At 46.5% G+C, this 19,776-nt stretch overlaps 1 protein-coding gene across 11 annotated transcripts in view; it reads left to right on the top strand.

The window, feature by feature from the left end:
• CAMTA1 (calmodulin binding transcription activator 1) overlaps positions 1-19,776 on the top strand; it is an 877,916-nt gene that overhangs the window by 828,477 nt on the left and 29,663 nt on the right. For 10 of the 11 annotated variants that reach the window (XM_034753728.1, XM_034753726.1, XM_034753727.1 and 7 more), the window contains 9 exons: positions 62-201; positions 2,555-2,751; positions 4,570-4,648; positions 6,914-7,229; positions 7,970-8,493; positions 13,464-13,651; positions 16,503-16,749; positions 17,246-17,317; positions 18,342-18,362. In XM_034753728.1, coding sequence (XP_034609619.1) covers positions 62-201; positions 2,555-2,751; positions 4,570-4,648; positions 6,914-7,229; positions 7,970-8,493; positions 13,464-13,651; positions 16,503-16,749; positions 17,246-17,317; positions 18,342-18,362 — 1,784 coding nt within the window. The remainder of the gene's footprint in view (positions 1-61; positions 202-2,554; positions 2,752-4,569; positions 4,649-6,913; positions 7,230-7,969; positions 8,494-13,463; positions 13,652-16,502; positions 16,750-17,245; positions 17,318-18,341; positions 18,363-19,776) is intronic. The other variant, XM_034753730.1, reaches the window with a different exon arrangement.

Below are 19,776 nucleotides of genomic sequence, written 5' to 3'. Positions count from 1 at the left end.
TCACCAAAAGCTTGCATTTGTCTTCCATGGAAATGTCATAACTCTGTCTGTTTTGACCTAGATAATCAGTTCAGGATGTCAATCCTGGAACGACTTGAGCAGATGGAAAGGAGAATGGCCGAGATGACGGGATCCCAGCAGCACAAACAAGGAGTAGGAGGCGGGGGCAACGGGAGCGGGAATGGAGGAACCCAGACGCAAGTATGAGTCCTTCGTCACTGAATCAGTTTTGCTTTATAGGCGTTCCTTCTGGAATTAGCTTTTTGGAGGTCGAGGGAGCTATCTTTTAAACACCATTTGCCTCTTGAGAGCCTTTTTAATACAACCTCCTCTCAAAATCTCCATATTTTCCAGCCCTATAAATAGTGGTTCTCACTTCTTTTAGGGATTGATTGTGAATCCATTAAGAGATGCGTATCTATGGTCTGTGGAAGCCTGCTCTAGTGATCTAGAAACCCAAATTCTGTAGCCTGACTTTGGAGATGGGCACATAACAAAGAATAAAGACAACTTGGCATTGGCTGGCCCAACAGATGTAAGAAGAAGGGACTTTGGACGCATGAGGTTCTGTCAGTGCGACGCTCAGGAAGGCTTCTAAATATTTTACACCTGTTAGTGCTACCTGATTCCCTTGTTACATATTAGTTGAATGGTAGAATGATAGCTTAACTCCCACTGAGCTCTTGCTGGGGACCATGTAGATCTGCTGCTGAAGGTTGGAAATGGCACCCAGGGCAGGTAGTTGTTCGATGTGTGCTCGTAACAGAGGGTGCGAGCTGCTATACACAACCCCACTGGCTTCATATTTTCTGTGTGATTAATCAGAACGATAAATCACTTTGTTAGTAATATAGTGCAGTGTAATATGAAAGAACAACATTTCTCATACATTTCCATAGTTATTTAATAAATATCCTAGAACCACGCACTGCAGAACAGAAATACACTGTCTCCAACATCTGTACTGGCCTTGGTCCCAGGAGCCAAGCAGCCAGGCAGACTCTGTCATCCCAGGGACAGCAGCAGGGTAGGCTGTAGTGGTATCAAACAGCAACAATAACCCACTAGCAGGTAGACACTCATCCCCCTCTAGGGTGCCCGTCCCCCTCCCCGTAACAGGCCTGCATCTCCCAATCAGATCTGGGAGATCTCCACAAGCCAACACCTAGGTTCACTCTGCTTCCCTAGCCAGCATGGCCCTCCCACTGAGCAGGTCCATTTCTTAACGTCCACTGATACAGCTCCTGCCTTTAAAGCAAATAAGCAATGTTATGATATTGGTGCCTGCTGAACAGGGGCCATTTTCTGCTGTATTACACACCAGTGCAAGTCAGGTCACTGGAGTGGCACAGATGTAATCGAGCATAACTTGCTCCAGGGGACTTATAACTGGCTGGTAGACTTGAGGCGTCTCAGTATCCATACGCTTTTTGTGAAGCTAAAGGCTGAACCAGGACAAAGTTTTATTATTAATGATAACAAAGCTATCAGCTGCACAGCTTTTAAGTTGGATATATTGTTATATCTTGTATCGAAAGACTTATACAGAATGTTCCTGAGTTAACTGATTGGCCTGTAATGGGGCATGCTTTGGTGTCTTGGAATGACAGGGAAGCTGAGGTGTTTAACTGAAATATCTTCTTTGTAGGGGTCATTATTTCTCATAAGACATAAGCCTACAGAACAGATAAACCAGGGAAGGGGCTGGCAGGAAACTCATTGGTAATAATTGCATATTTAGGGGTCTGTCACCTTGTAGTCACTGAGAAAATCAAAGACATTAACTGGTCTAGGAGTTCTGGGTGACCAGAGAGAACGGTGCTTCTTCACTGCTACCCAAGGCAACTCATAACAGGAGTTTTTTGAACTCTGCACACAGTATCTAGGCTTTCTAATTGTTCAGACTCCTAGATCTCTATGGCTCCAGAGACCTCGCAATCACAGTACCTGTTGGCACTGCTACAGTTTTGCTGTGGGCGGTAACACACGTTACCTCCTGTTAAGAGGCCCTTTTGTGATTTAATTCTTCTTAGGGGTGCGATACAAGTGACTGAAGTCATCTTTATCCACCAGATATGATAGAACACCTGCAATTCTGCTTCCCCAGAATCTTTCTGCACAGCTGTTGACCAGCCATGGCTCTTGGCTTTTGGTCATTGCTGCTATTCCCTGTTTAAGTACTCTTTCCAGGTCCGGTTCTGAGAGGCACTGGCTTTGGTGGGAGTGGAGTGCCCAGCATCTCCTCCTAGGCTCAGGTAGTCCATGAGAAGGGCACCCTCTTGTACCCAGTGTGCCACTTGTAATGGATTGCAATGACCTCCCTAATGTGGAAAGTTACCCTAGAGAGTTGATTGTAAGTACAGGTTAGTGCAAATAAATGAGATAACCTGTCAGCTTTTGTCTTGTTCCTCGTGTCACATTCATCCCCTTCTGTCACTTCCCTATCACTCATTATTTTTAAAAGCAAATGCACGCAATGTCCTGCCTTGTGCAGGATGTGAGTCCAAGCCACCCTCCCAGACGACAGCTTCTGAGATGTGCATATTGCTTTCAGTGTGTGTCTGGGACCGGGACGTTGGGCAGCTGCTTTGAAAGCCGTGTGGTGGTGGTGTGTGAGAAGATGATGAGTCGTGCCTGTTGGACAAAGTCCAAACACCTGATCCATTCCAAGACTTTCCGAGGAATGACCTTGCTACACCTTGCTGCTGCTCAGGGCTATGCAACACTGATCCAGACCCTCATCAAATGGCGGTAAGACCCAATGCTTCAGACTTCTGACTCGTCAATGTAGAGGCTGCAGGAAGCAGGTATAAACTCTGGCTGGCCTGAGTTTCTGGGTCTCTCTTGCACTTTGCAGAGGATGCTGCCTGTTGCAACCTGCTCCAGGCCCCCGTTGTGCATGGGTACCGTCTGTTGTGAATGGACCCAACCGCTGGATCCCACATGCTTCTAAGTCCTCTGGGTTTGGATAGTTGACCGGCCATTGTTCCTAGCGCTGGGGCTCTCAGGTGCACTCCCAGGACCATCCCCCATGTCTGACACCATACACGGATCCTGCAATACAATCGGAACCAGTACTCCAGCCCTCCTGAGACCCCCAATTGGTTTTATCCATTCTCTGAGATCTACCTTGCTGTGGATGCTCTGAGCCTCTCAATTAATCCCTTGGGGGACAACATGGAAGGCAAGTAAGGAACACGACCTTAGGAAAGGGGTTTCCTAATGAGAGAAACTTTACTCTTGAAAGCACTGGGGAGTTACAGATTCTTGGAAAAAACAGTCCTGAACTCCTGCCTTCTCTCTCCTCGAGCCCTTTCTTCTGATGTGGCGATCATGATCTCCCTTCACACAGTAGATTCCCCCTTAAATGTAGACTCTGACCTCTTTGGCCACATGTCCAGGTTGAGAAACTCCAGCCTCTGCTCCCATCCGAGCTACTGTGTAGAGAATTAAATGTTCCTATGGTTGGCCTGCCTTTGAGAGACATCAGTTGATGGGCCTGTGTTGCTCATCTTCATAGATGACCTCATTTAACTAGGTGTCAGGCCCACACTACAATATGGATGCTCTAATCCACAATAGAGATTACAATAAAGTTGGGCCCCTGGAACAAATGGCATTCACAAAACAAGATGGAGTTCACCTTTTCCACAGACAAATCCCCAGTCTGTCACATGGCTTTCTTCTCTGATTTTAGGGGATAAAATTATCTCCTTGTTGTGGTTTCCCAGGGCCAAGTGCCTCAGCCTTTTACATGGAAGCTAGTAACCTGCTTGGGTTGGCATGTATGTGCTGGCCTGAGCTGGCATTGTGCTCACCTGGGAAGTGGAAGATCTGGGCACTCCTTACATTAGTGGTATATGTTTGATGTTTTCACTGCTGGCCTGTCTCCATCTTCCGCTTCATAAACAGAAGCTGATTTAAACTTGATTTACTGTGGATCCCAATAAGCCCTCTAGATTATCCCCATCCATTTGTTCTGGAGCCACTATTTCCCTTTCCCCTCTGTGTACTGTTAAGTGTTTCACTTCATTTAGCCTATTTTTTTTTTTTTTTGTGAGCAGCCTCTAAGGCTCTGCATGCGGTATAAAATAACAGCCTAAGTGTTTGTCACCAGAGTTTATGGAGCTGAAGGCCCCAATCTGTGAGGCAGATCCTGAACTCTTTGTCTAGATACTTTATTGGCTCTCATCACGGTAATATTTGAATGCTGCAGAATGATTAATGGAGTTATAGGCAGCACCGCTGTGAGATAGGGAAGGATTATGCCCATTTTTCAGGTGGGGAACAGAGGCCTGAGGTAGATCAAGTGTCTTGTCTAGGGTCACTCAGGAGATCTGGGGTTGAGCTTGGAATGGAACCCATGTTTCATCCCAGTCCAGTGCCCTATCCACTAGACCATCCTCCTCCCTAACCCAGGCCACCAGCTATAGCAAGTGTGCATTGTAGTCATGCAGGTGTGCTCAGCGCTTCTTTTTGTGGTCAAGTCTTGGGGTGTAAAGCTGTGGTTTTGTGTAAGGATCTTAACCAAGCTACAGAACATCATTCCTGCTCTCATTTCCTGTGCAGCACCAAGCATGCAGACAGCATTGATTTGGAACTGGAAGTTGACCCTTTGAACGTGGATCACTTCTCCTGCACTCCACTGGTAAGTAGCAGAGCATTCTTTCTGAGCCAGTGCCTCAGTCCACTGAGACAGTAGAATGATCCTCCTCTGAGGGGTGATGAGCTCCTTCTTTGTTGCCGTTCCCAGTCCTCTTGAACTTTTGCAGTCTGATGGAGTAGATGTATCTTGCATACTGCTATGCTGTATAAATAACAACATGACTCTAGCAAGTCTTAAATTGTTTTGCTCTGAGAGAAAGCAAAATAGTTATCCCAATTTTTTGAGAAGTGTGGGGTGGGTTTTCTTGTTTTGCCCAAGCATCTCTGCTTTGCTGCCTTGAGGAAAAAGAACTTGTCTTTTTTTACTAGTTGGTCTGTTTACATGTTTTCCTGTCTGTGGAGGTCTCAATCATCCTATTGTGTCAAAGCCAGTGAATTCACAGTTACATTTCCTGATAACCTAGAAATTCCAAATCATCCAACATGCATGGAACCAAGAATAGGTCCAAATGAAAACTAATTCCCAAAGCCAGGTGGTAACTTTTTAGATGAGCATATCCCCTGTGAGAAGTTGGAGTGACACTCTTAGGGCTGACAAGGTACTTGAGGTAATATCTTTAATTGTACCAACTTCTGTTGCTTGTCTGTCTCACTTTTTGAGCTAACACAAAGCTCTTTTTCAGGTGACGTGTGTAAGCTCAAAAGCACGTCTCTCTCACCAACAGAAGTTAATCCAATAAAAAAATATTACCTCCCCCACTTTGTCTCTCTAATATCTTGGGACCAACACGGTTACAATGACACTGCAAACACTGTCAGGGCTGGACTACCCACAGTTTGTTCATTGATAGAACTAGGTTTAGAATCCATTTAGTTCAATCAGTCTGCAACCCCCTAGTGTGCACTGGTTTGACTAAACTGATTTACAGTAACACTTGCAGTCGCACCCATGTAATTCTTAGAGAATGTGTAGACAGTGTCTTAGCAAATAATTTTGTAACTCTTGGCTCTTCTGGGATGCTGCTGCCCAAGATGCCAAGCGCTGTTTAGAGTATTTTTCTCTTCTTATTTTTAATAACAATTATTCAAGTCTTAAGTGTGTTAATCATTGATACAAGCTGACAAGTTAGAATGGACAACTGTTAGCAGCGATTCAAGGCCACTGTGAAGAAGGAGTAAGTTTATGGGCCAGAGTCAGCTCTGGTATAAGCAGGTGCCATTTCTTGGGGTTCAGTGTTGTCGAACCTCTTACACCAGGGCTGAGCTGGTCCTGTACCTGCTGGCCTGTTTAGACAGGTGCACGTGTGTATGTGCTCAACCATCTCTTTAGTTGGTAGACAGACAGGAATAAGCTTTCATAAAGCTGTAATGTGCACAGTTGCAGTCTCTGTGACATTGACAACAAGCAGTGTTTGAGTGCAAAGATGCTACTGCCAACCTTAATGAGCCACCAGGCCTGGGTCCTTTATTGATAGTCATTTGTATTCTCTTAGCTCCCACACTATATTAGGCACTGTCTCCGAGACAGAGTTTTAAAACTTGCCCATTTGTTATGGTCCCGAGAATACTTTCTTATTAAGAATTGTGTAGTTGCTGGCTGCTTTTAACTTTTGTACAGAGGTCGTTCTAGGTTCCTGCTTCTCTAGCATTGTCCTAAATGTTTGATTTTTTTGCATGATTAAATACCAAATATAACAAGTCCCAGCTGTCCATGCGCCTGCCTCACAGTTTGCTTCTGACTGACCCTTTCCTACCATGTCACAGCTCGTTGTGCCCCCCTGTGTGAGCCGAGTCCCAAAGCAAGCATGGCATGGCTGATGTCTCCCCATGTAGCCACTCGGTCCTTTGAAAGCCAAATTCAAAATTCATGTGAAATGTAAGGTCCCCTACATTTCGCCCTTTCCTAGCTTTAATCCTGCTGCTCACATGCTCATCTGTCTCTAATTCACGTGTGTATGCAGTTGAGCTCTTCTGCCTCTGCGGCATTGTTAAGATTTATGCCTATATGAAAGTTTCACTTACTACCCAATAAAAAAATTTCACCTTAATTTATTACAGATGGACAGGCAACTACTTCTCCCAGGAAGTAGAGAGTAGGACTTGTCTAGTCCTCCGTAATGACCTCTTATTCAGATGTGACACTTATAAAAGCTATCCTTTGGTGTTGGAGCATTTGCCAAGTTCTGCTGATAAGAGCTGTTTGTCAGTGATCTGAGAGGAGAACAAGAGAGGACTCCATTGCCTTAGCCAGAGAGTGAAGCACCTACAGATGTGTCCTGGGTTAGCCAATTGTCCTTTTCTCTTTCAGATGTGGGCATGTGCCCTGGGCCACATGGATGCCGCCATTGTGCTGTATAAGTGGGACCGCCGAGCCATCTCTATTCCTGATTCTCTTGGGAGACTGCCACTGGCTATTGCTCGTTCTCGAGGTCACGTGAAGTTGGCAGAGTGTCTGGAACAGCTACAGCGAGATGAGCAAGTTCAGCTTGGGCAAAATCCCAGAATTCACTGCCCTTCGAGTGGGGAGTCCAACACCGAGAGCTGGGTTGCCCAGTGGCAAAGTGAAATCATTACTTCTCAAGAGCCTCAGAAGGGTGTCACTGTTATGTCCAGTTCAAATACAGGTAAAAACAAAAAAAAACCTGACTGTAGTGTATGTCTACCACTGCCCCTGGGAGGTGTGATTCCCTGTGCAGGTAAACAGACTCGCGCTAACTCAAGCACAGCTAGTATGTTAAAAGTAGCAATGTGGATGTTGTGGAATGGGCAGCGGCTTAGGCTAGCCACCCAAGTCCAAACCTGCCCAATCCCCTGGTTCTGAGCTCAAGTGGGTAGCGCAAGCTGCTGTCCATGCCGCAGTGTCCACACTGCTATCTCTAGCATGCAACTAAAGCCGAGCTAGTGTGAGTCTGTCTGCCCATGCTGAGAATCACAACTCCCAGCTGCAGTGTAGACATACTCATAGTGGCCTGGAGCAGGCAGTTTACTTGGGGGAGGTGGAGGGGATGTTAAGTGAAGCTGTTCTATCTCTGCCCTGTTTCCTTGCTCCCAGCTCCCTGTCTCTCTCTCTCTCGCATTCCCTGTATTTGCAGGAGCATTGGCAAGTATGTCAGTGTGTGTCAAAAGGTACAGAATCCTAGCTACTTGGAAAGGAAGTGTGAACCACTCATAGGGGTGGTTCAGCTTAGCATCCTCCCAGGATGACAGTCACTCCTCCTGCATAAATTAGACCATGGTGTCCCAGGCATGGTCTGAACTGTTACCTGCACTCCTGGGAGGAGGGAGGTGTTATAGATGACAGGAGCACTTTCAGCAGTTATCACGTCAATTGTTCAGTCCTGACTGATGGTTTCTTTGCTTCCAGAGTTAAGACGACCAAGGTCTGAGCCCTCCAACTACTACAGCAGTGAGAGTCAGAAAGATTACCCAGCACCCAAAAAACATAAACTGAACCCTGAGTATTTCCAGGCACGCCAAGAGAAGCTGCTTTCCACAGCACTGAGCCTGGAACAGCCAAGTGTCAGGAAGCAGAGTTCCAGCTCCAAGCAATCCATCTCTGAGACAATCAGCCCCAGTGAAGGGATAAGGGACTATGGCAGGGAGCTCTCCCAGCACATCCCAGAAGTTGCTGGGTACCGGGGCTCTGGTGGCCAGGCAGGAATCAAGTGGAACCCAAAAGACATTTATATTGGTGTGTCTGCAGTGCAGGTGACGGGAAGCCAAAAGGGGCTTGCGTTGGGGAAGGACACCGTAGCCCACCGGCTGCGTCAACGAGAGCAGATGAATGTGCTGATGATGGCTAACAGGGAGATCGTGGATGGGGAGCTGCTTTCCTACAGGGACAGTGTGGAGAATGAGGACTGCTTACAGCACATGGATGACTTGCAGGTAAACATATATAACATGGCAGCAAGGCCAGATGAGGCAAATACATCCCTCTGTGTCAGCCTCTGAGACTGTACCTGACTGACCTGTGTGCTGTGGTGGGAGATGTTCTTGCAACTGTAGAGCCCCCGAAGCATGCTTTGCAGAAGTTCATGGTTCCTGCAAACTGTGCACATTCCCCTCTGACAGTAAGTGATGGCCTTTCAGTCCTGCTGTGAGAGTGACGGTTAGCATGAATAGTTGTGCATTGCATTGCACTGTATTAGTTGGACAGTCTGCTCCTTTGAAAAGTTCTGCCAGCTATAATGGAATTTTCCATCTTGAAATGAATGGAACCAAAGCAGAGGAATGTGCTAAGGGCCCCTGCTCTGGGTAGCCAGTGCTGTGCTATCTTCTATACAGAAGGGCAGCAGAGAGGTGGGGATGGTTCTTGCCTTTTTACCCATTTGAAAGGTTTCGTGTCCACCTCAAGCTAGGCTGTGTGAAGCTTGAGAGCTGACTGTGCTCTGAACTCAGCACCTCCCATCAGTCACTCCCAGGAAGTGCTGTTTCAATGTAGTGGGCAGTAAGTTCATGGTCCAAAGGATAAGGAAAAGGCAGTTTGTTGGCATCGCCACTAATGTAGATGGCAGGTACTTTCCGAGGCCTCGCCACCACTCACTCCATCCTTCTCCTTCCATTGCTTGCTCTCCTGCACTCTCGCCCATTTTCACTGGGCTGGGCAAGGGATTGGGTTGAAGGAGGGGGTGAGGGCTTGAGGGTGGGGCCAGAAATGAGGGGTTTGGAATGTGGTCGGGGCTCCGGGTTGGAGCAGGGGGATAGGGTATGGGAGGGGGTATGGGCTCTGGGCTGAGGCCAGAAATTAGGGATTCAGGGGGCAGGGGGCGGGGCTCTGAGCTGGGGAAGGGGATTGGGGTTCTGGGTCGGGGCGCAGGGTGCGAGCTCAGGGAGGGAGTTTGGGTGCGGGAGGAGATTCCAACCTGGGGCAAGGGGTTGGGGTGCAGGAGAAGTTTAGGAGTGCAGACTGTGGGTGGTGCTCCCGGAAGCAGCCAGATTTCCCTCCGGCAGCCAGGTGGCTCTGTGCACGGCCCCTATCCGCAGGCACCACCCCTGCAGCTCTTATTGGCCGCAGTTCCTGGCCAATGGGACCTGCGGAGCTGGCGCTCGGAGTGGAGACAGCACACGGAGCCCTCATGGCCATACCTCCATCTAGGAGCCGGAGGAAATGCCGGCCACTTCTGGGAGCCGTGCGGAGCTAGGGCAGCCAGTGAACATGCCTTAGCCCTCCTGCACTGCCGACTGGACTTTTAGCGGCCCGGTCAGCAGTGCTGATCAGAGTCTCCCAGATCCCTTTTCGATTGAGCATTCCGGTCCAAAACCGGATGCCTGGCAACCCTAGGAGGTGGAAGAAGCATTCTAGCCTTGTACGAGTGGAGGAGACACAAGAGATGCCAGTGCTGCAGCTGAGCTCCTGCAGAGATTCCAGGTGGTCACATCTCCTTCCTAAGTGGGTTACTTTGCATTTGTCGTTATTGAAATAGGATGAAATTCAATAAGGACAAATGTAAAATACTCCATTTAGGAAAGAACAATCAGTTGCACATATACAAAATGGGAAATGACTGCCTAGGAAGGAGTACTGCGGAAAGGGATCTGGGGATCATAGTGCATCACAAGCTAAATATGAGTGAACAGTGTAACACTGTTGCAAAAAAAGCAAACTTCTTTCTGGGATGTATTAGCAGGAGTGTTGTAAGCAAGACATGAGAAGTAAGTCTTCCGCTCTACTCCGCGCTAATTAGGCCTCAACTGGAGTATTGTGTCCAGTTCTGGGCGCCACATTTCAGGAAAGATGTGGACAGATTTGAAGAAAGTCCAGAGAAGAGCAACAAAAATTATTAAAGGTCTAGAAAACATGACCTAAGAGGGAAGATTGGAAAAAATTGGGTTTGTTTAGTGTGGAAAAGAGAAGACTGAGGGGACATGAGAACAGTTTTCAAGTACATAAAAGGTTGTTACAAGGAGGAGAGAGAAAAATCATTCTTATTAACCTCTGAGGATAGGACAAGAAGCAATGGGCTTAACTTGCAGCAAGGGAGGTTTCGGTTGGACATTAGGAAAAACTTCCTAACTGTCAGGGTGGTGAAGCACTGGAACAAATTGCCTAGGGAGGTTGTGGAATCTCTGTCATTGGAAACTTTTAAGAGCAGACTAGACAAACTCCCTTCAGGGATGGTCTAGATCAGTGGCCTCAAACATGTGGCCGCCTGTGGGGTTCTTCCCCGCTGGCCCCCCCCCCCCCCCGGTCCTCTCCCCAGCGCACCAAGTACTCCCACCCTGGGCCGGATCCAGCCCCTCAGGGCTTTGGTTCCAGCCTGCGGATTTGCCAACCCCATGGTGTTGAGGGCCACGCGCTGCTCCGGGAAGCCGCGAACACCGCGTCCCTGCGGCCCCGGGGAGGGGGGCGCAGAGAGCTCCATGAGCTGCTGTTACCTGTGGTTACATCCCCTGAAGCTCCCATTGGCCGGGAACAGGGAACCACGGCCAATGGGAGCTTCGGGGGAGGTACCCCTAGGCGAGAGCAGCGCAGGGAGCTCTCTGCACCCCCTCCCCCTGGGGCCGCAGGGACCAGTGCCCGCCTCTTCCCGGAGTGGAGCAGCACAGGGCCAGGGCCGGCAGGGAGCCTACCCTGGCCCCGATGTGCGCCCCTGCCATCCCGGAGCCGCTCCAGGTAACCAGCGCTGGGCCAGAACCTGCACCCCTCCGGCCTGCCACACCCCGCATTCCCTCCTGCACTCCAACCCCCTGCTCTGAGCCCGCTGCCACACCCTGCACCCCTCCTGCAACCCAACCCCCTGCCATGAGCCCCCTGCCGCACCCCACACCCGTCCTGCACTCCAACGCCCTGCCCTAAGCCCCCTGCTGCACCCCACGGGCAGGGGTGGGGGTGGAGTGGAGTGGTGGGGTGGGGACAGTGGGAGGTGGGTGATGGGGCCCTCGGGCCAACGTACGAGTCCTCCTCTCGCCCTCCTGGTGATTCGAGTTTGAGATCCCTGGTCAAGGTAATACTTAGTCCTGCCATGAGTGCAGGGGACCTCTCGAAGTCCCGCCCAGTCCTATGATTCTGTGATCTACAGACGCAAGCTAGTCTGATGCTGTTCTGCTCAGGCAGCTTGTATTTTGAGCGCTGGAACTACAGACTAATGTCCTTGTTCATGTAACGGGTGTAACAGCCTGGCTGCTGAACACCTTTGAGTTTACATGTGCATGATACCAACCCTGCAACACCACTGAAGAAGCATTGCGGCAGTGAGCAGCTACAATGACTATGTGAAGCTGAAGGTGGTGCCCATGGGCCGAAGAGCAAATCACTGCAGTGTGAAGGAAAGGGCATTCTAGATTTGAGGAGGAAAGGGAGAGACTATATGGATAGTGTTTTGGGAAGAGAAATATACAAGATATGGTGTAGGGGACAAAATAATACCCAGCAAAAAAAAGAAGGTGGGGAGAGGAGAGAAATGAGTAGCTTAATTTTTAGGGGAGGAAGATTCTATATGCTTTCTGATCTAACGAGGGGTGGTAAGTGAAGTGGCAGCTACGAGAGCGGAGCCTCAGAAATATACCCACCCACTACATCTGGAGATTCTTCCACACAGCCACAGTCATAAAGGGAAACAAAACCCTTGCAAAGCAGGGATGGATCTGCTTGGTGTTTGCAAAAGATGCATTCATGTTTCTGGAACTGCCTTGGGTTCTAAATTATTTGAGCCTCCCAGATCTAACAACTGTACAGGCCCTAGTCATAGGAACAGAGATGTCATGCTGAGTGTTGCCAACAGCAAATATTTAATATTGGGAGCGATGTCCCAAACCTGCATCATGGGCTGTTTTCTTCACTACAGGAGAGGATCACCTGATGCTTGGAAGCATTCCAGTACACTAGTGTTAGATACTGTATAGAAACCAGAGGGAAAGGAGTCAAGTCTAGCAAAAGGAAGAGTGAAATACAAAACATGAATATTTATTTCTAAATAAAAAAATACCTAAGGGAGCAATAAGGGATGAAATATAGCGGGAGACCCCCACCAGTGTGGGAAGTTAATTGGAATGGGGTTGGAGGTAAAGTGGCACAAACTGCATGAACTCTGAACTTGTGTCCTCTTCCGCTGTCTTTTTCACGGGAACACAGGTATGTTCTGGGTACTGGATCAGCCTTAGAAAGTACGCAGCAGTGATGTTAAATGAAGTTGTAATACTTTCGTTCTCCTGTCTCTCCTCCATCGGTCAGAAACAAGGCCTCAGTCTATGGAGATCTCTAGAATTGTAAAGGAGAATCCATGCTTGTTAAATTTCTGTTCCTCTTTGTTGCTGACAGCATAACCAGTGCAAACCACTCAAAGCCTTTCTCTCTTTCCTAATGATCATAAGTTATTCATAGTCCCCTCCCAGCCATCCAACACTGGCCTTTGGGTCTGGAAAAACTGTCACTCAGTCATAAGGCTATGTTTACGCTACCATTTATAGCGGTATAACTTGTGTCACTCAGGGGCATGAATAAGCCACCCCCCAAGCGACATAAGTTATGCTGATCTAAGCGCCGGTGTGGACAGCGCTCTATTGGTGGGAGAGCTTCTCCCGCCAACATAGCTACTGCCACTCATTGGGGGGTGGTTGGGGGGTGGATTAATTATTGTGTCAACGGGAGAGCTCTTTCCCGTCAGCATAGAGCAGCTACGCTGGAGATCTTACAGCGGCGCCTGCTGGCAGCTTGCTAGTGTAGACGTAGCCTTAGATTGAAGCCAGTGGCATTTTTGCCTGAATGAGCTATTCAGGATCAGGTCCAGTGAGTAACCTTCGCTTCCCACACACTTGGGCAGCCCTTGCCCTCATCCTGGGGTAAAGCTGTGAATTGTTTCACCACAAAGGTGTTGGCAGGAAGTTGGCAAACATTGCTCTTGTCTGCCCCTTCCCAGGTGAACATGATGACACTTGCAGAGCACATCATTGAAGCAACGCCTGACAGGATCAAGCGGGAGAATTTTGTGCCAATGGAGTCACCGCTGGTGGAGAGGACAGACACTGCTGCCATTAGCACCACGATGAGCTGGCTGGCCAGTTACCTTGCTGATGTCGATCATATACCAAGTGCTGCACAGATAAGGTCAGCAACACTAACTAACCACAAGACAGGTTTGGGCATGTCCCCGTTTCACTGCAGATTTGCTGCTCCAATATTTTGTGTGTGTGTGTGTGTTTGACCTTTTGGTTTTGCTTTTTAATTGGGTTTAATGCAGGTAATTCTAGGACAGGTACACTTGGTCTCGCACATGCAAACATCAAGCAATATAAGCAACTGTCTTCACGCTTTCCTTTGTTAGGTACAACTGTAAATTGACGGAAAAGTGCAAACCCCTGCAATAAAACAGACGCTTTCAGACCAACGGATTCTTGTTTGAGACCACAAGGAAAGTCCAGCTGGTTAAACAACAGAGTCTGTTTGGCTCTACATCTGTAATTATTGGGGTTATTCTGTACCCCGACTGCTTGGGTGCCCATAGCGTGCCTGGCATACCATGTCTCAGAGGCAACCGCTGTAGGCGCTTCAGCAGAAGGGGCCAGATATGGTGGGTCCCTGTAACCACTCAGGCACATGGGTAAGGGAATGTTTTTATTGGGGCTGCAGGAAAGGGGAAAGGTTGCAAATACACTAGGTACAGAGCTTTAAACAGCTGTACAGTAGAACCTCAGAGTTACAAACTGACCAGTCAACCCCACCCCTCATTTGGAACCAGAAGTACATAATCAGCCAGCAGCAGAGACCAAAAAAAAAGCAAATACAGCACAGTGCTGTGTTAAATGTCAACTACTACAAAGATACAGGGAAAGCAGCATTTTTGTTCTGCATAGTAAAGTTTCAAAGCTATGTTAAGTCAATGTTCAGTTATAAACTTTTGAAAGAACAACCATAATGTTTTGCCCCTTTTTATGGTACTGACTATGGGAAGGCTCTTGGATGACATCCGAGAGGATGTTAGGAAGAGTTCCTTTTAATTTCATGTTATACTGCAAAGCTCACCTCCCCTCATTGAGGCTGGCAGGAAAGGGGAAAGAACCCATTTTCCCAAAGTATGGATCAGAAGATAAACCCCAGCACTGGTCACAAAGGCAGAAGCCAAGTGCCAAAGCAAAAGTAGGATGGAGGGTTTTAGTGTCTATCTGTAATCCATGGCAAGTGCCTAGTGACAGGTTTTTTTAAAATGCTGATGGGTTCACCCACAGAATCCTCCAGATCTGACCCAGCCACGATTGTCAGGTTATGATGATTAGCAATATTAATCCCACACACTCACTGATTTTGCAGATAACTTCTGCAGACTGTCTGTTCTAAATAGTAACTTCCATCATAATTTCACATGCTGAAGATGAACTCAACTGCTGCAGATGTCATGAGAATTTCTGTGTCTTGGTTGAGGCTACGGGAAGACTTCCGTTGGGAAAGCAAGGCGACATTAATCCCTTACCCCTTGCCCTCTGCATCAGAAAGGGAGAAGTGAGCAGCGTAACATCCCATAAGAGTTGCATGCCTGTCTCATTTTACCCAATTTGTTACGTCCTATGACATTCCCCTTTGGGAGCTGCTGGGATTCTTGCCTTTTATTATAAATGGTGTGTGCAGTAACGTGAGGTTCTGAAGTTGGATCGCAGTGCAGAGTGTAGCTAGGCCATGAAGCCTGGGGCCTCCAGCAGCACAGAGAAATGGAAGACAGGGCAGCCCTAATGAAACTCATTTCACAGCACTGGAGTCGGAAACTCAGGATTATTCAAAAAGATTAAAATGGATTTTAGTCTGTTGTTAAATCCTAATCTGAATGTAACAGTCCTTATCTGAACAGCAAAGAAATTAACTTCCACTTATTTTAGAGCTGCCCAATCCCCAGGAGAGACCACAGGGCTATTTAAAGTGATAGAAGCTCAGCCACCTCTGCGAGCTTCTGCCTCTGAATTCATCTGCCTCTGCATTTGTATCTCTGACTGATCCACAAATATTTGAGATTAAAACTAGAAATCAAGTTACTGGAACAAATTGGGTTCTTTAATTCTTCCCAGAGGCGCACTCTGTGTTTGGGCACGGTTATATCTGCATGGCAGAGCTGTGACTAGACATTTTATCCTCCATGGCATGCGAGCATATTTGTACCCCCTGCCAGGGTTATTATGGCATGTCTCTGCCCCATTTTTCTGCCCCCCACAGCTTTGCGCCCTGGGCAATTGCCCCACTTGCCCTGCTCTGGTTATGGCCCAGTTGCTTGGAAAGGGCTGAAGCAATTGTGCTGTTCACATGGTGAGTTCATGGCAAACAAATATCAGAATTCAAGATAGACCTGAGACATTGAATTCCCAGAATACTATGCATTAGATGATGGGTGGAGAAAACCTTTCCAGCCTTGGTACCAAATCTAAACTTAGGAGAAAAAGTAAATTGACCCAGGCTAGACGCCAGGAAAGATCAACTCCTTCTTAAGTGTTTCAATAGAGACAAATTTGTTGCTTGTTTTGAAAAATCCTTTCACACAAACCTTTTTATAATGACAAAATAATGATTAGAAAGAATAGAGAAATGACACTGTAATATATGTGGAGCATTCAGTTCACTGTGAGCTAAATCCATGCTTGGGAGAAATCAGGGGAGTTACACCAGAGATTAATTTGGCTCTGTGCCTTTTAAAGATGGAGGTGAAACCATCATACACATGAGTCATGTAAAAGGTGAGGGGGCAAAAATATCTCAGATCATGGAACAGAATCCCAAAGCCAGTGTTCAGCCTGCAAATTCCATTGCAGCCAGGTGCATATTCAGCATGTCACAGGGCATGGACCTCCTGGGGCTTTGGGTTGTGCAGTGTCATTTGGAAAGGTAACTTTGCCCTTGCACATAAAAATGTAATAAGCTACTAGTCGTGCCAGTCCGGCTTCTCTGTGACTAAATGTTCCTTTTGTGCCTCTTGTTTCAGAAGTCTATACAGTGAACCCCTGACCCCTTCTTCAAACACCAGCTTGAGCCCCGTAGGCTCACCAATCAGTGAAATAGCTTTTGAGAAACCCAGCCTTCCTTCCGCAGCAGACTGGTCAGAATTTCTGAGTGCATCCACCAGCGAAAGGGTAGAGAATGAGTTTGCACAGTTAACTCTGTCTGATCATGAGCAAAGAGAACTCTATGAAGCTGCCAAACTCGTCCAGACAGTGTTCAGGAAATACAAGGTAAGTAGCAGGAGCATCCCACCTCTTTGCCTTGGGCGTGTGGAAGTAGAATCCATTAGAAAATAAAATGTAGACTATATATTTCTTAGACAAAATAATTTTCCCAATTTGAAATTTGTCTAACAAGCTAGCAAAGGGAGACAAGTCCATATTTTAGCATGTGGCAATGCTTCCTCTGCAACAGTATGGCAATCCACAAAGCATGGCAGGAAAGTACACATCAAAGTCTTTGTTCAGCTGCCTGTTTTCATTCTCTCCTGCAAACTGTCAAACTCATTGTTTGTAGATTCGGGGGGTGTTCCATCATCTTCATAAATTACTAATAGAAATCCCTTCTTTAGAGACCGCTGGCTAGAACTGAAAAGGAGGGTGCTACAATGGTAAATGGAAACCGGGAGTCATACTCAGGCTGCAGAGAGCCATTACCTCTCATCCTCTCTCCTGTTTGTTCAGTGCGATTTATGCTGACTTATAACTACTTCCCTTTTTGTTACAGGGCCGTCCTCTCCGAGAACAGCAGGAAGTGGCCGCTGCTGTCATTCAGCGTTGTTACAGAAAATACAAACAGGTAAGCGAAGAATTGAGTTTCTGTGAAATAATGTGCACCTGTGAATACTGGCAGCAGAGTCTACATATATTGGGAACTGGCCCAAAGAGAGAACCTCCAAAGTGTGCTTTTCAATATGCAGTGATAAATATGCAGAATGTGTTATGATTAAGCTCGAAAGGGGAGAAAAATCACATCGTAAATCTAATTTCACAAGCTGTTTCCTTGAGAAGATTTTAATTTCTGTATTTTCCCTGGTTTGTTATATACAGTGTTATCAAATAGTCCTGCAACTTATCTCTCAACACACTAGTGATGACGTGGTCTGAAACTAGAGCAACTGTGTGTGTATAGCTGCACATTTGGAGTGAGGAACAAGCTGTATTTCATATTTACCTGTATATTAATATATTATTATTTATCAAAGTGATTACATTGTACTTCTTACTAGCTGCTTTCCAAATTTCATTGTGAAATTTAAGATGGTTTTGTGCTAAAGATGAGTTGGACTGCAGAGCGGGAGATGGAAAACACATGTCAAATTTTAAAATATGAAAAATCCAGTTTTTCACTTGATATAATTTGTCCCGGGACTGAAACCTTTCAGCACACTTTCGTTTGGAGCCAAGTTTCAGGCTGAGTTCTCAGACCCAGAAATGAGATTTTTTTTTTTTTTTTTTTTTTAAATGGGAACAATGGGGAGTCCATTAGCACCAGTTCAAACACACTTCTCCCCCCAACTCAGACAGACCAACATCTAGGATGACAATATTGAAGAGAGACCCTTACATAACATTCAGTTAGAAACATTTATTTGGGAAAATCTAACTAGTGTTAGATCATCATCAGAATGACGTTCTAGAATGATGCTTCGTATAATCATAGTGTGAATTCCCTTTCAAATCTTGCTCCACAAGGTTTGTCTTTGACCCTGGAGCCATTTCTTTTGGGAGAAGATGGTCTGGTCAGGTGTTTGGTTTTTGTTTCTCAGTTCTTTATTTGGCAGATCTAACATTAACCTTGTATTTTCTGTTTTTCCCCTAAGCTTACTTGGATAGCCTTGAAGGTAATGAATCAACAAACACTGCCTTGGAAACTGTTTCCTTTGGGTTACAAACTTTCACATTCAATACAAACCAGGAAAACCTGGTATTCGGTGAAATGATTTGATAATGCCCAGCAGTGAATGTATGTGTCAGCTAGACTGGTCTGTGACAAACACAAATCCCCACTGTAGGACAGAGACGGCGCTGTGTTACCAGAAACGCATTACATGTTAATATAGAACCACAATTAGTATTTCTAAATACACTTATTGAGCAGTGAAGGGCTGAGATGAGGGAACTGTATCAGTGCTAACTATTAATGAAGAAACATTTTGCTCTGCAGCTGTTCTTAGCATTATCTTTATGAGCAACAAGAATCTTTACTGTCCGCAGTGCTCTGGGTCGTTAAATTGCTCCCAGTGCTGCTGAGGTCTATTAGGTTCCATTATTTGACTCCATGGTCATGGACAATATGAGGGAATATTGATCTGAACATCCACACAAACAATGACATCGATGCTCTGTCTGTATCCATGAGTATTTTTAATTTTCAGCTTTAAAAACCTATGCACTGAATTCCCAATTACAGTGCAACTTGTGTGTTACTGCTAATACAGTCAGTGTCATGTTAGAATTGTCCTGTGACAATATGCTGTGAGCGTAACAGCCTGTCTCCTACCTGTGCAGCACCCTGACCATGGCAGTAGTCAGTATCAGTTCAGCGTTTTCCAATGCTGTCAGGGTACCTAAGACACAAGAGTGCATGTTGTTCTTTCAGGGGAGATTTAATGTAATATGAAGATGGGTGTGTCCTCCTAGAACTGTTCTTCCACCCCCAGCTTCCTTCTTCACCAGAGACTTCAGATTGGGCCAAAGCACTATTTTGTCAAGGAAGGTGAACGTGTCTGTCATCATGCACCTAGATTGGCTGGAGATACTCACTTGACTAAAGCTAACTACTGTTTCCCTTGGTCTCCCAGCTCCCACCAGCCTGAGGGGAGGGTGCGGGTGTGGGGGAAGTTTTGAGAATTTGGGCTGGACAGAAAATTTTAATGCATAGGCAACAAGACAGCTGAGTGGATCTCACAAGTTTGGATGCAGACCTGGGTGGTATCTTAGAGCTATAATTCTCTCATCTCACATAACTTATTACTATATTATATCACTGTATTATTTACATCAATGACTGCAGGCTTAAATAGACATAGCTTGAGTGTCACTGTTCCACTTTTAGCCCTCTGTTCAGGGTGTTGTAACTCAGCCACAGAAGTCCTCTCTGGGCTCAGAATTGGAAAAGAAAAGATCAGCCCGAGAGTGAATTTTTTAAAAATAGCTAATTTAAAACCAAACTTTGGTTCATCTAATTATTGTAAGAGTTTATTTAAAAAAAAAAATCAGAAAATAAAAAATGACAACAAAATGTACCAGCAACCC

This window comes from Trachemys scripta, chromosome 19 (assembly GCF_013100865.1).
Source record: "Trachemys scripta elegans isolate TJP31775 chromosome 19, CAS_Tse_1.0, whole genome shotgun sequence".
NCBI lineage: Eukaryota > Metazoa > Chordata > Testudines > Emydidae > Trachemys > Trachemys scripta.
The sequence above is the reverse complement of the archived record's forward strand: the minus strand, read 5'-3'. Positions and strand labels throughout refer to the sequence as shown.